The following is a 15784-nucleotide window of genomic DNA, read 5'->3' as shown; positions in this document are numbered from 1 at the left end:
GTGACAGTTTTACATCTCCATGTTTGTACCACACTGACATCAAAAACCCTCCGTACACATTCTTATTCTTTGTGTTTTGTGTTTAAGTATATAAAGACAATCTCCATTTTTTACACCATACACTAACAACATTTAACATATTTTGTGAAGGAGAGTCATCTTCATACAGTAAGTTACATAAATAATAAGTAATTATGATTAAAATAACGGAGAAGTCGTACGTACCTCTGCTCAGGAACAGGGCGAGCTGCTGTTGTGAAGCACTTCCTATAAAATGAAAATAGGAAGTGATTCCGTTTGTTGAAAGTGCTGTTTCTGCAGTATTCAGACTGATTCAGCAACAATCCTTACCTCCCTTGTCAAACTTAAGTATTGCAGTATTTGTGAGTTTACAAACACATGAGAATCCATCTCCCAGTTTTGGGAGTGTTTACACTGCGTTCCAAATTATTATGCAAATTGGATTTTTGTGTCAAAAAGGTAACAAAAAAAGCAATAATAATGAAACTCATGGATGGTATCGTGTCTTGGGGCTCTATGAATCACTGACATAAATCTCAGAGACCTGGGATGATTAGTTGTCGGGTTAAGCCCAGTTAAGGGAAAAACTACTGAAAAAGGGTGTTCCACTTTATTATGCAGATCATCATTTTCAAGCAATATGGTAAAGAAAAAGGGACTTTCTGCTGATGAAAAGTGTGAAATAGTTGAATGCCTTGGTCTAGGTATGAAAACCTTCGATATTTCATTAAAGATTAAGCTTAATCATCGTACAGATAAGAGATCTGTGGATGATTCAGAGCACACTCCGTTTTGTGCAGATAAAGGCACAATATGGACGATTTCTGCCAGACAAACACATCAGATTATGAGAACAGATGCTACAAAGCAGCATACAGGTATTTGAAGCTGCTGGTGCCTCTGGAGTCTCCCGAACATCAAGGTGTAGGACCCTCCAGAGGCTACAGTTGTGCATAAACCTTCTATCCGGGCCTCCCCTAAACTGTTAATTGAATGCTGATGAACAGAAACGGCTGCAGTGGCTCAGAAATACATGAGGACTCATTTTCAAACAGTCTTGTTCACTGATGAGCGCCGTGTAGCCCTGGATGGTCAAATCAATGGAGTAGTGGATGGTTGGTGAATGGCCACAATGTCCCAACACGGCTGTGACGTCAGTAAAGAGGTGGCGGAGTCATGTTTTGGGCCAGAATCATGGTGAGAGAGCTTGTCGGCCCCTTTAGGCCCTTTTAGGCAAAAAATTACCTTTGAAAAATATGTGGAGTTTCTGACTGACCACTGTCTTCTATGCTACAAAAAGAAGAGCCATGCTTTCCCTAACAAAATCCTCTTCATGCATGACAACACACCATGTCATACTGCAAAGAATACCTCTGCATCACTGGCTGCTATGGGCATAAAAGGAGAGAAACTCATGATGTGGACCCCCTCCTCCCCTGACTTCAACCCTATTGAGAACCTTTGGAGCCTCAACAAAAAAAACTTCTATGAGGGTGGGAGGCAGTTTTCATCCAAACGGCAGCTCTGGGAGGCTATTCTAACATCCTGCAAAGAAATCCAAGCAGAAACTGTCCACAAACTCACAATTTTAATGGATTTAAGAATTTTGAAGCTGCTCTCTCAACAAGGGCTCCTATGGTCAAATATAACTTGACCTGTTAATATTTTTTTGATTGAAATAGCTTTTGATTTCAGTAAATATGACCTCCTAATGCTGCAAATACAACAAATGACCATTTTCAGTTAATTACGAGCTTTAAAATGTATTGAAACGATGAGTTGCATAATAATTTGGAACAGTGGATTTTGAGGTTTTTACTATATTTATTTTTGAAAAAAATACTGTTATCACTAGGAAATTTTTCCCACCACATTTAAATGATCCTCTACCAGTTAAAGACTTGAAAATTATGCTGACTCTCATTTGAGTTGACAATTTAGAAAATCTTAGAAAAATGTCATTTGCATAATAATTTGGAACGCAGTGTACAGGACCCCCAATTTCAGAAGACAAAAAAGGATTTTCGTCAACACATTTAATGACATGGATTACTTTCTAAATATGCAGGTATGTAGTTTGAATTCCTTTGAATATCTTTTCATTTGTTGGTGATTAGCTCCTCCCTTTTGTTGCTGTATCCAGTGCAGGCTCCCAATTTTACGAGTCTACACAGGGTTTCTTAGGTTCCACTCTTCTTCTACTTATGGGGTCGATGATAAGAGGGAGTTATCAGTGGAATTTCTGATTCTGCTTTTTGAATGACTTTTCATTTGTTGGTGATCATTTCCTCCCCCTTGTTGCTGCGCTCGGTCCGGGATTTCAGTTCTGGGAGTCTCTTCTGGGGATTTCTCTGGTTACACTCTTTGAATGTCTTTTTATTGGTTTTAGGCAAACTCTTCCCTCTTTTTGGTTTGGTTTGTTTCATGTTTTGTTTCTCTTAATGGACAATGGGGCAAATTAGTATTCGGACAGGAAACATTTGACTCTAGTAATTGTCAACCAGGGTGACATTACAAAGTACTGCGATATACTTTTGTTTGGTTACTTTACTTTATGTTAGGTGGTGGTTTGGTTTAATTTATATTTTTCACTCAATGAACAGCATGGGCTCATTCCATTTAATCACAAAACAAACATTGTTATGTGCGGGATTTTGACAGACATTAGTGATCATCTACCCATTTAGTCAATATTTAGATTACTACAACGGCAAGAAGAAATAGATCATTAACAGCCCAAGAGGATATAGTTTATGCAAATGACGTCAACGGAGCATATCATTCTTTCACAGAAAATGTCACAAGGTTGTAAAATAAAAATTGTAAAATCATATAAAACAAAAAAAGGAAGATAAACCATCAATCAATAAAGGGATTAAAAAGCTTGTCAAAAAGAAGGACCAATCTCTACCTGCCGTCTAATTTTGGACTGTGCACAAAAGTTGTACATACCCAAATGCCATTAGCACTTAAACAATGATCTTACAGTCAATATGCTTATATGATACTTAATTTGAAAGATGTGTTATTTTATATTTTAGGACTACTTTGAGCATTAAAAACACATTTTCATATTTTGATAGAAGCAATTGACCCTTCTAGCACTTTGCTTTCCAATTTTTGAAACGTTCATATTTTCCATGCCGCGTGCGGCGATAAAGGCCCTCGCCCCTGGCGCACTCCCCCTTGCGACCACCCCCGCTTGCTCTCGCCAAAACCTGCTCTCGCCTCTGCCTCACACCCAGCCTGGCCTCACTCTTGTGCCGGCAAGAAAAGTGAAAGCATTCTAAAAGTGGCAACCTCCTACACTAAAGACCAGCACACTATCACTGAGCTGTAACTACATTGTAATGTGGGCCTGATGTGGGCTACTCTTCTTTAAATTACCGGTTAGAAATTCATTCCCAGTTTACCACTGGGGGGGAGTGGTCAATTCAGGTCATGTGTCCCCCCCATACATTTTTTCAATTGTTTTCGACATTGTCCCCAGTGTTGCCTCAGTTATTTCCCTACTATGCCACAATTTCTTTGTCTTCAGTTGGCATATTCTTGAAGCGTTCTTTCCACGTTTTTCAAGAGGGTGGCAACAAAGGCGTTGACTCATGTTATATCCATTTGGTGGCGAGTCCAAAAAAAAACAAAAAAAGAAAGTCAAGGTCAGAATTGATCCAGTAATCTCACAGTTGGGAAACAAACACTCTCGCCATGATGCTACACAGAGACAGCAAATGCCAGCCGACCTGAAAAAATATCTTATGAAATGCCCCCCGCTCATGTGTTTTAAACTTGGACAAGTGTGCAGCGGCCCATGTAAAAAGAAAAAGCACTAGAAAAGTGTCAAGGCTGAGACGACCACACTATCACTGAGCTATAAGTCCATACAAACAAATGAGGGCGAGGATTTTCTAAATTCACGGGCCGAAATTAGGTCCCAGAACCCCAGTGGAGAGGGGTTATTTCCCCGTTTTTATTGAGGGTGGAACCATAGGCGGTGATTCATGTTCTTCCCAGTAAGTGCAGAGTCTAAAAGAAATTGTGTCAAGGCTGGGATCGATCCAGCAACCTTACGGATGGGAACCCAGCACTCTACCAATAAAGCTACATAGGTTGAGTGAACAACATATCCGATTTTGGATTAATCATATGAAAGACCGCAGGCAAAGAACTCTGGCTATTTTCACGGAGGATGGGCGGGCCACTTACAAGCCACTTAAAAGCCAATTCAAAGGCGTTTTTGGCGATAGCGGCTGCGTTTGTAATGGTGTAATGGGACATGTTGGCCAAAATTGGAGGCTTTCCATGGAAACTCGAGGATCAGGGGCCAGAAGTTCAAGAGGTACGATTTTGAAGGTTTGAGGTTCGGGCCAAGATGGACGACTTTCTGTAGCATTTAGGGCGGGGTCACAATATAATTTTTTACATGTCCTGACGTGGTCTATGTCCTTGGCCAATGTCACTTTTGTGCGATGATTTTTTTGCGACCGGTCCTCCATTGAGTCAATGTAAACTGCCTGTTTGAAGGGGCGCCACAGAGCTGACTTTTATTATTTTCTCTCGCGAACCCCACCCAAAATTAGAGCTTTCAGAGCACACTTTTACAAAACCCCATAAATGATGAATTAACAAAAGTGGACACATGGTTAAATTGTAATAAATTATCATTAAACATAAATAAAACCAAATTTATTGTATTTCACTCAAATAGAAACAGGAGAAATCTTGAAAATGTACGTATCTCAATAAAGTGTAAATATTGAAAGACTAAACTGTATTACATTTCTTGGAATTAAAATTGACGAACACCTAAATTTCAAAAATCATATTTTATAAATTGAGACATTTTCTTCCTCTTGAGGCACTTTTAAGCTTGTATCGTTCCCTTTTGGAACCCCATCTAAATTACTGCAACATGATCTGGTGCAAGACATTCCCCTGCTATCTTTTGAAATTACAAGCCCTCCAAAAGAAAGCCATTCGAGCCATCTCTGGGGCCAAGTTTAACAGCCCCACTTACTCCTTTTTCTATAAATATAAGCTGCTGAAACTCACGGAGGGCAACTTCTTTCAAAATGCATGTATAATGTATACTGTCATGTCTAGACCTAAGGACAGACTGGCTCAACTCATCCCAACCTCTCCACCTGCTCATGATTACAACACAAGGCATAAAACCCTCTTAAAGGGAAAAACGAGAACACTCAAGTGTACAAGTCTTAGTGTGGCGTGTAAAGGCCCAGAAACTTGGAACAATCTGAACACTGACATTAAAACTGCAACATCTTTGGCCATTTTTAAAAATAAATTAAACATTGAGCTTCGAAGAAAATACAATGAACCCTAGCTGGACCTCTAAAATAAAAAAATAAAAATGAAATAAAAAAAATAAAAAATAAAAATACTAAAGTAGCTTGTGTCTGATGGTAGTATGTTCCAATGTCTGTGAGCATATAGTGTGTACCCTTTTTAATTGATACATTCCTAAGGTAGTAAAAGTAAGGTAAGGTAGTTTTAGTATAGAGTGGGTTTGGTTAGTTAGGTTAGGTAGGATATAGGTACCAAAAGTAATGTTTTCTAGGTTACTAATGTATTAATGTATGTTTGTGTTTTTTTAATGTTGTGTCTTATTTTGGGCCCCATATATAAGCTAACTGTTGCTTCAAGGGTGTCCCATTTATGAATATGCATTATTCTTTGAACGAATATGTAAATGTTTTTACTGTATATTCATAATTAACTGAACTGAACTGAACTGAACAGTGATGGAGCTGGTCAGGATGCTGTCTATAGTCCCTCTGTACAAGGACCACACAGTGATGGAGCTGGTCAGAATGCTCTCTATAGTCCCTCTGTAGAACCTCACAGTGATGGAGCTGGTCAGGATGCTCTCTATAGTCCATCTGTAGAAGTTGGACATAACGGAGGCTGGGACTGTAGCTCTTCTTAACTTGCGGAGAAAGTATAGACGCTGATGACTTTTCTTGACCAGTGATGTCGTGTGCATGGTCCAGGAGAGCTTCTCTGTGATGTGCTCACCCAGGAACTTAGTGCTGGTCACCCTCTCCACTGCAGCACTGTTGATTGTTAGAGGAGCATGCTGGACAATCTCTTTTGTCTTTTCCTCATTTAGAGAGAGATTGTTCTGCACCACATGGCCAGACTGCTCACTCACTCCTGTAGTTTGACTCGTCTCTGGAGGACTTGCCCCACACTACGTGACCCCCCACACTACGACTCACTTTTTCCTCCATGTGAATAAACTGGTAAAAATAGGTTTTGGATCGATTTTTCATTATTTATTTAACCTTTATTTAACCAGGTAAAAACTCATTGAGATTCATAATCTCTTTTACAAGAGTGATCTGGCTGAGAGGCAGCAACACATCATAAAACAGTTACATCAAATATAATACAAAATATAAAATGCATCTTAACAACAGAAACCATCACGGCTTTGTACAATTTTTTTCAGTTTAGATTTAAAAGAGTTTAGAGAGACCAGCTCATGAAAACTCCAATCAGAAGGAGCACAATATTTAAAAGCCTTTTTCCCCATGTCAGTCCTTACATCAGGAACTGAAAGGAGGATTCGATCCTGTGAACAAAGGCTGTAACCGGTGTTTGGTTTGAGAGTGACGTGTGACTGTAAATAAGAGGGAAGTAAACCAAGTAATGTTTTGTAAATGAACAAGTGCCAATGAATAAAACGTCATGAGGAGAGAGACAGCCGACCTACATAAGAGTAAAAGAGACAGTGGTGAGTGAGAGATTTGAGATTGGAAATTAATCTAAGCACTCCATGGTAAACTGTATCCAGCGACCACAGCGATTTCGCAGATGCATGTCTGTAAATAATGTCCCCATAATCCAAGACTGGGAGGAAAGTTGCAGCAACAAGTTGTTTTTTGGCCCTAAAAGAGAAACAAGATTTGATTCTAAAAGAGAAACCAAGTCTAACTGTTACCTTCTTGATCAGACTTTGAATATGAGGAGTGAAAGTAAGAGAACTGTCAGTAATAAAACCGAGATATTTATACTGTGTTACATGTTCAATTATGTCGCCATTTAAAGTGGTCACAGGAGGCAACATTTGCATGTTTTTGGATTATACATTTGAAAAGGTCATTACTTTTGTTTTTGTAGAATTTAAAACCAAACGAAGATCTAAAAAATTATGTTGGAGATTTGTAAAAGTCGACTAAAGTAGGGAAAGTGATTTTTGAAGAGTCGGTGCAAAGCAGTATAACACAGTGTCATCTGCATAGAAGTGCAGTGCTGCATTGTTAATATTATGTTCTAGATTGTTAATGTAATTATAAAAAGCAAAGGGCCCAGGACTGAGCCCTGGGGTACCTGGACAGTAAGTGGAACAGAGGACAAACCATCCATCTGCACACACTGAGTCCGGTTTGATAAGTAAGTTGAAAACCAATTGACTGTTTGCACAGACAAGCCAATTGACAAAAGTTTGTGTTTTAAAACTGAATGATCAACAGTGTCAAAAGCCTTGGACAAATCTACAAACAGTGCAGCACAATGCAACTTGTTGTCCAAGGCCCCGACAATGTCGTTCAGCACTTTAGTCGCTGCAGTTGTGGTGCTGTGACATTTCCTGAAACCAGATTGAAAGTTATTAAGAATCTTATTTGAAATTAAAACATCCTTGAGCTGTTGGCTAATGTGACTTTCTAGGATCTTTGCTTTATTTATTTATTTATTTATTTTTTTTTATTTTTTTTTTTTTTTTCCTAGGATCTTTGCTAACACAGAGAGTTTGGAGATAGGTCTATAATTATCGGGTACTGTAGGATCCCCACATTTGAGTAGGGGGAGAACAAATGCTGATGATTTCCAAATTTCAGGTATTTCATTCGTGGCCAATGAAAGATTGAAAATGTGAGCCAGAGGGTGGCATATTGATTCGGTGGATTTTTTGAGGAAGAATGTTTCCAATTTGTCAGGACCAGGTCTTTTAGAAGAATCTAAATTTCTAAGAGACTTTGCTACCTCAGAGGGTAAGAGTGGTTGGAAGGTAAACAGTGGATGAGACACGGAAGAGCATACATCAACAGTTAAAGAGGAAATAGGATTTACTGATTAACTCCTTTGAACAAAGATCCAGAGACAATCAAATGTTTATTGAGGCAATTTAGAATGTCTGTCTTATCTGTGATTGTACTGTTATTCTTAAAAATTCATGCTGGAAAAGTAGAGCTATTGTTAGGATGAGTCAGGGTTTTGATTTTGATTTATTTGATTTAGCGGGATTATTGAGTTTATTCTAAGTCTTATTTAGAAAATAGCTTTAGAGTTCCAGATCTTTAGTGTAAATTTATTTCGCAGTTCTTTGAATTTAAGCCAGTCAATGTTGTTCTTATTCATTACGTTGGTTAAAAACTTTCCTCCGACTCGTCGATTCACACGAGACTAGAATCACCTGAGGAGTTTGAAGAATGACCTTAAAGACAAAAATCAGGGAATTTGTAACTTACAAATGAACGACACGGTAATAGAAGTGACGATTTTATTGTTAAATTAAAAAAAAATGATGAATAGTAAATCCACTTTGCATTGGTCACATATTTAAATCAATGTTATTAATTCATTTATTGAGTGTTTTTTTAATGACAGATGTTGAACTCAGGATTCTGGAACAAAAGGATTTAGAAAAAGACACAGACGTGACCGAGAGTTTCCCTTCATACGGTTTAGTTATTTTATTTATTTATCTGAAGGAGATTTTCCAACATCTCTAATGATTTAATTTGTTTTATCAATGCACTGGGAAAGGAATGTCAGGAAAAGGTCATGTGACTGAAACTCATCTGTATAATTGAGACTCTGATCCTCAGTCTGACAGAGACACTGAGGAGCCGTAATCACAGAGCCTAAACCCAGGGCTCAGGGTGTGAGTGAAGGTGGTGTTGAAGGTGTGGAGGTGGATCAGTTCCTCAGAGGAGACTGTGTAGAAGGACAGAGAGCCAGCAGCACAGTCCACATACACCCCTACTGTCCCAGAGGAGGAGCAGTGCTGAGGGAGGAAGGTTTGTTTGTATTTATGCCAAACAGAGAAACCACGTTTAGAGCAGTCCAGACTCCACGACTGATCATTGCGTCCAAACCAACTGTCATAATCTCCTCCTTTCCTCCTGATTCCTCTGTAAGACACTGATATAGAAACCCCTCCTCTCCACTGGACCTCCCAGTAACAGCGCCCAGTCAGACCAGAGTCACACAGAAGCTGAGGCCAGTACTTAAATCTGTCCTGATGATCTGGATACGGCTGATCTTCTCTCACATGTGTCGCCTTCTTGTTGTTGTCAGACAGTTTGAGTTTCCTCTGAGCTGTGTTTGGATCCAGAGAGAGTTCAGTGAAATCTGACGGAGAGAAAACACAGCAGCAGTTAGTCCCTGTTCACTCTTTAGAGGAGAACGACATTTATATTGGTTTGAAATGGACTCAAATATTCAAATATAAATATATCAACAAACACATGATCAATTTAATTATTATTTTACCTAAGAATAAAAAAAATGACAATAGAATAAAACAGGAGCTTTAATGATTGTTTCTGTAAAAATGCTTCTGTTCCAAAGGCTTCACAGGATCGTCTGAGTGAAGCTGAGCTCATTTATTTATGTTTCAGTTTAGTTTCTCTTGTGACGTAGCCACACATAACCTGGAATGTTCTGAAGTCACATTTAACAAACATTTTCTTTCGTATTAAAACTTGAATTCTTGTTTGTGTCGCGCTGTCGCAGATAAATAAACATAATGAACATTTACATTTAAACTCTTAGAAAGTGGTTTATCAGGAACAAAACACGTCTCAGACTCATGAAGGTGTAACTTTAGTTTAGTTCCTGTAAATTACTGATTTAAGAATATTTAAAGACTTGTTTCTTTTATAAATAATAAATGTATTTTTCGTTCTAATTCTCAAACGACTTTCTTCAAGTTCAAACGTGTTGGGCTGTGTGACAGTGGGCGGGGCTGTGTGTCAGTGGGCGGGGCTGTGTGACAGTGGGAGGGGCTTTGTGACAGTGGGCGGGGCTGTGTGACAGTGGGCGGGGCTGTGTGTCAGTGGGCTGGGCTGTGTGACAGTGGGCTGGGCTGTGTGTCAGTGGGCGGGGCTGTGTGTCAGTGGGCGGGGCTGTGTGACAGTGGGCGGGGCTGTGTGTCAGTGGGCGGGGCTGTGTGTCAGTGGGCGGGGCCGTGTGTCAGTGGGCGGGGCTGTGTGACAGTGGGCGGGGCTGTGTGACAGTGGGCGGGGTTGTGTGACAATGGGCGGGGCTGTGTCAGTGGGCGGGGCTGTGTGACAGTGGGCGGGGCTGTGTGACAGTGGGCGGGGCTGTGTGACAGTGGGCGGGGCTGTGTGACAGTGGGCGGGGCTGTGTGAGGACTGATAAAGTCTCAGGTTTAACCTTTGTGTCGTCCTTCAGTTTTCTTTCTGTCGCCCCCTAGTGTACACAAATGGACAGAATCTCAGGAATCACTTCTCACCTTCTCAAAACTCCCAAACATGTGATTTATTTGGGAGTTTTAACCCTTTATTTGCCAGATTCAAACCAAACCTTTGAAGTTTGTCACAAACAACATAAAAAGCTGATTCTCTTTATAATAATGAAGAGTTCAGAGCTGTGACTGATGTGGTGTTTAGAGCCTTGGACGTGTCAAAGATCAGCAAAAAATGGATTTGAAGCATTTGTAGTTTTTCTGTCGTGGACGATTCTTTATGTCCAGTTGTTGATTATAAAAACATTCATGACTTCCTTTGTCTTTGCTCCACTGTCGCCGTATAAAAGTCATATATTTGATCATTTCATTTTGCAGAACAAGAGTCAGGTTTGACATTTGTCCTGTATTTCTTCAGTTTGGACCTTGTTCCTGTCGTCCAGATGAATGAAATCATGTTATTTTCCCATTAGGATATAATGGAGCCATGGCAGAACCTGGACTTTTCTCACATCAAACTTCACATTTTAAACCTCACTGTAATACAGGAAAAAAGTCACATATCTGTGATGTCAGCGTTTCATTTGGAAGAAATAGAGTTGAATTTGACATTTTCACTGCATTTCAGAACTTTCCACTTTTCTAGCATTGTAACAGATGCATGTGTTTACAGTCAGGTTATACTGAAGCTGTGGCCCAGGGGAAACTACAGGATCTGTCTGTCTTTATGTTTTATATAAAATATATGAATATTATTAATATTAACAAGTGATTTATGGACAATAATGTTGAGTGTGAAGAAACAGCTCAGTGGGAGCGTCACAATCAGGGGTTAGTTTAGAAGCAGAAAAGTCTCTGTTGAAAACGAGGCCCAGGTTTGTAAACCTGAGGAAACATGAGAATAAACCCAGACTGAGGTCTTTGTCCAGGTTATTTTGTGTGTTCAGGTCACTTTCAGCTGATAATTACTATTTATGCACAAAAAAATATATATGTTTAGGCTCCGCCCACAGCGCTCTGGTTCTCACAGAAAGACAGAGTTTGCAAACTGTAGAAAATGAAACAACACCGGCTTTACCAACTGTCAGGAAAAATACAGTAAAAATGTCAAATTTAACTGATTTTCTTCCAAATTAAACCCTGATGTCACAGATTAAGTGATTTTATGCCGTATTTCAGTGAGTTTTAAAGCAGTACTAAGTAACTCTTCCCCCTAGAGGCCATAAACGCAACTGCAGGTGTAGTAGCAAGTTACGATTTTTTAACTTATTAATTGTCTTGGAGAGTAAATACTACGCTGACAGGAAAGGCGAAGGGACAGAGGGTTACTGTGCATCCAATTATACAACGGAAATATTTTTTTTCACTCAAACTTAGCTGTTTAAAGTGACGCTAGCCCGCAGTTAGCTTTGCCCGTTAGCATGTTAGCTTCTTCTTCGTGATTTCATTAGTGTGTATTGCTTTCTCCGGACCGGTGGCAGTCAAGTTGCAAACATGGTTTTCTGGCCAGAGACACCAGGGGGAGATGAAAGACCCTCCAATCATCCCATAAACACTTGTATTACCCCCACAGGGACTACGGGGAGGATTTATTAAGGTAAACAAGTTACTTAGTACTGCTTTAAACATAGAAGTTTTCAGGGTCAAATCCATTGGAAATGCCTTATTTCCATTATATTCAATAGAAAAAATACAGTGATTTTATTCCTGTGCCGACAATGGGAATGAGCTCCAATCTGATGAAATACAATAAAAATGTTAAATTTCACTCCTTTTCTTCCAAATGAATGAATTTCACTTCATCTGTGACACAAACACGGCTCTGGAAACAGACAAAGCCTCAGCTCTACAATTTATTATTACAAATATAATCACACTTTTGTGTCTTTGTGCAACAATTTCTTTCAGATTTAAGTTTTGAAACTGTGATTTTGTCAAGTGTTTGTATGTGGCTGTGCAGATTCCCCACTCGAAAGGGTGCGTCTCTAAAGAAGAAGGACAGGACTTCACTCTTTCCTTTCTCTGTTGCTTTTATTTCTCTTCAGCAACAGCAGCGGCAGGTGAAAAACCTCAAAATAAAAGAACAGAAATACAACGTAAATCCACCAGTATTTGTTAACATAAGTCGCACATCTGTGGTTAAACTTATTTCAATTTCTTATTCTACTTTCTAATCATTATAATTTGATTTAGCTCTTGTCAACAAATATAATACAATTGTATAGTTATTTAACTGGCTGGTTGTAAAATAACAATAGGCAATAGTCAAAGACCTAATTTCATTGTCCATACACAGTCCATCTCATTTCCCGTTCCTCATGCCTATTCATAGTGTGGGCGTGGCATACGCCGCGTGTGGGTAGTACTGCTGTCCGGAGCTCCGCCCAACAGAGTGCAGGCGCACACAGCCACGCACACACAGCCACAATACGGGTCTAAGAGCAGTTTCGTGAGTCGCTTACCGGCTGTTCTTCCGTTGTTTAGAGAGCGCCTGCTCAGCTTTTGGGCTCGGGTTTGGTCCGGTCTTTTGCTCGCGCAGCTTGCGCCAATGAGCCGACTTTCCTTGTCCCACCCGGCTTCTCCGTGCTGTCAGCTGCACGGTATTAACTGCTTCCGGGCGCGAGCCCACGGACATGTTTGTACCCTCCTCCGCGGGGGTTAAGAGGTGGAGGTAACACGCGGGGCGGTTCAACAGAACACCTCCCACTCGAGCTGACCTCGGTGAGCCGTTGGGAAGGTCGTTGGACCATGACCACTGTGAACTGCATCTGTTAGTGTTGCTCCTCAACTGGAAGGAGAACAACCAACCGCCTTACATCTCTGTGCAGCGTTGCGGACGGGGTACCTCCTATGGCTCTGGTTGGAGACTGTCTGGGCTCCGGTTTCGGTACTGGAACACAGGAGCTGGTTATAACCCTCACATGTACATCCCGCACCACACCTTTAGAGTCAGGGTTCGTCTGTATGACCCGTCCAAGTTTAAAATGGCCTCTGATTGCGTTTTGGTCACGTGTGGATCGCTCTACTGGCCATACAACTGAAGACAACCCCCCATGCCTTCATTTTTACTCTTTTCTTCACTTCGTCCTTCACTAGATATGGGCCAAAGAGGTCGACTGCTACAAACTCGAATGGTGCTGCTGGGTTGGACCTCTCCTGAGGTAGGCTTCCCATGATTTGTTCACATCTCTTAGCCCTGGACTTCCTGCAGAGGAGGCACTTCTCTACAACTTTTCGGGCGATTCTTTGTCCCTGAACCACCCAGGCCTTTCTCCTCATCTTCAGCAGTGTCGCAGCCACGCCTTCATGACCTTCGCTATGTGCCTCTCGTGCGAGCAGTACTGAAATCCATGCACCGTGTGGCAATAGGGGTACAGCCCTGGCATCGTCATTGAAGCTTTGGATTCTTCCACCACAAAGCAGAAGCCCAGAACCCGGGTCTTTATAGACAACCAAGCGATCTGTTGTGGTAGCAGGGAATGTCACCCCTTCTTGGGCTGCGAGGAAGATGTCTCTCAGAGCGTCTTCCCGCTCTCTGACTGTGATGACACCTTTGTCAGGCACTGCCTCCCACTTTTGTGACTCCAGTCTCTTCACCGAACCAGCAAATTTCTCTCCGGCCCTCCACACCGAGGCAACACTTTTCACCAGACGAGTCAAACAGCCGAACCGTCCCTCCTCAACCAGGTGTTTGACAGCTGGGCCAGCTGGTGGCCTATGGGGTCTTTGGCTGTCCGAAGTCGTCAACTTTTTCTTTGTTTGGGCCCTGGTTAGCACCAATACGAATGACTTCTTCTGCATCTGGCAAATATTTTCTCTGGCAGCTGCAGCCACCTCTTTTGCCGACATAATCGGCCACTTGTCTTCCTGAAGGTTCAAGAACTGTGGCCCATTTTGCCATTCGGATCCTTCATCCACCTGTCCTGGTCCAGCCCCACGAGTGACGATATCGGCAATGTTGTACGAGCTAGGGATCCACCCCCAGTCCTCCAAGTTGGTGTCACTTTGGATCTCGCCAATCCTGTTTGCAAAGAAGGTTTGGAACCCATAACTTTCTCGATGGATAGCGCCAAGTACAGTCCGACTGTCTAGGAGATGGTACCACCGCTTTATCCCAATCTGAGAATGCTGCACGAAATATTTTTTCAGACGGCTTGCGAAGACAGCGCCACAGAGTTCAGCTTTGATTGGGTCCCCCTTGTGATCAAAAGGAGTTAACTTGGCTTTTGCCTCGACTAACCTCACGGTGGTACCTGCCTTGCATGTCCATCGAAGGTAAAGGACTGCCCCATAGGAGCTCTCACTACCGTCTGAAAAGGTGACTGCAATAGGCTTTGCTACAGCATCCAGCGGGGTCAGGGCTCTGGTGAACATGGTCTTGCTGAGTTGCACATAATCCTCGAATAGATCAATAGCGTTCTCCCGGAGTTCGTCCGACAGGGCCAAATCCCATGTGTCTTTCACACCTGCATTTTTCGGTTTCGCCTCCTGGAATGCTTTCCGCACCAGAATTGTCCCTTTTTGCTTTATAGGCGCCGTTAGCCCGATTGGGTCATATAGCCCAGCGACTTGACTTAGTAGTTCTCGTCTTGTCAATGGATCTGGTGTTTCAGCCCGTACCTCTTCAAGCAGCAAATCTTGTCCAAGTCTCATCTTCTTCTTCCGTTTTGAGAAGTTTATTCTCACCATGACATGTAATTTGTCCTCCTGCACCTTGTAACCAAGCCCAAGAGCCTTACTGTCTTCTTCTTTCATTTGGTTCGGCAAGATGACAATTCTTGGCGACACCTCCTCTGTCTCTTTCTCTCTCTGTCCAGAGAAGACCCATGGTTTCAGTGCGAATCCGCCAGCTTCCAGGATCAGCTCCACATTTCTGGCTATGGTTTTGAGTCGGTCCAGACTGTTGTGGGACGTCAGGATGTCATCAACGTAGCTATGCATCTGCAGCATTTGACGTTCCTCATTTAGATGGCTAAACTGAGGGAGGTTTGCTGTTTCTCTCATGGCAAGCTGTGCAATACATCCAACTGGCTTGTCACCGATATTTACCCTGGTGATCGCATACTCCCCCATCTCCTCCTCCTCAGAATCCCTCCACAAGAACCTGTGCAGGTGGACCTCGCGGTCTTCCAACCAAACAGAGTTATACATTTTTCTGATATCTCCCAGGGCAGCATAAGAACCTTGGCGAAACTTGAGTAGGACTCCACGGATAGGGTTCAGAACGTCAGGGCCTTTCAGCAGGAGATCATTTAGACTCTGACCTCTATATTTTTGACTGCTGTTCCAAACGAGCCTTACCGGTGTTGT

At 41.7% G+C, this 15784-nt stretch overlaps 1 protein-coding gene across 1 annotated transcript in view; it reads right to left on the bottom strand.

Moving 5' to 3' along the window:
• Positions 1-8866: 8866 nt before the first annotated feature.
• The window catches only part of LOC306960561 (protein NLRC3-like), a gene marked incomplete at both ends in the record, with an annotated part of 33531 nt that continues 26613 nt past the window's right edge, over positions 8867-15784 (bottom strand). The window contains one exon of the mRNA XM_079552995.1: positions 8867-9396. Coding sequence (XP_079409121.1) covers positions 8867-9396 — 530 coding nt within the window. The remainder of the gene's footprint in view (positions 9397-15784) is intronic.

This window comes from Gobius niger, assembly GCF_951799975.1.
Source record: "Gobius niger genome assembly, chromosome: 3".
NCBI lineage: Eukaryota > Metazoa > Chordata > Actinopteri > Gobiiformes > Gobiidae > Gobius > Gobius niger.
Note: the sequence above shows the minus strand (reverse complement) of the source record. Positions and strands in the feature narration are given on the sequence as shown.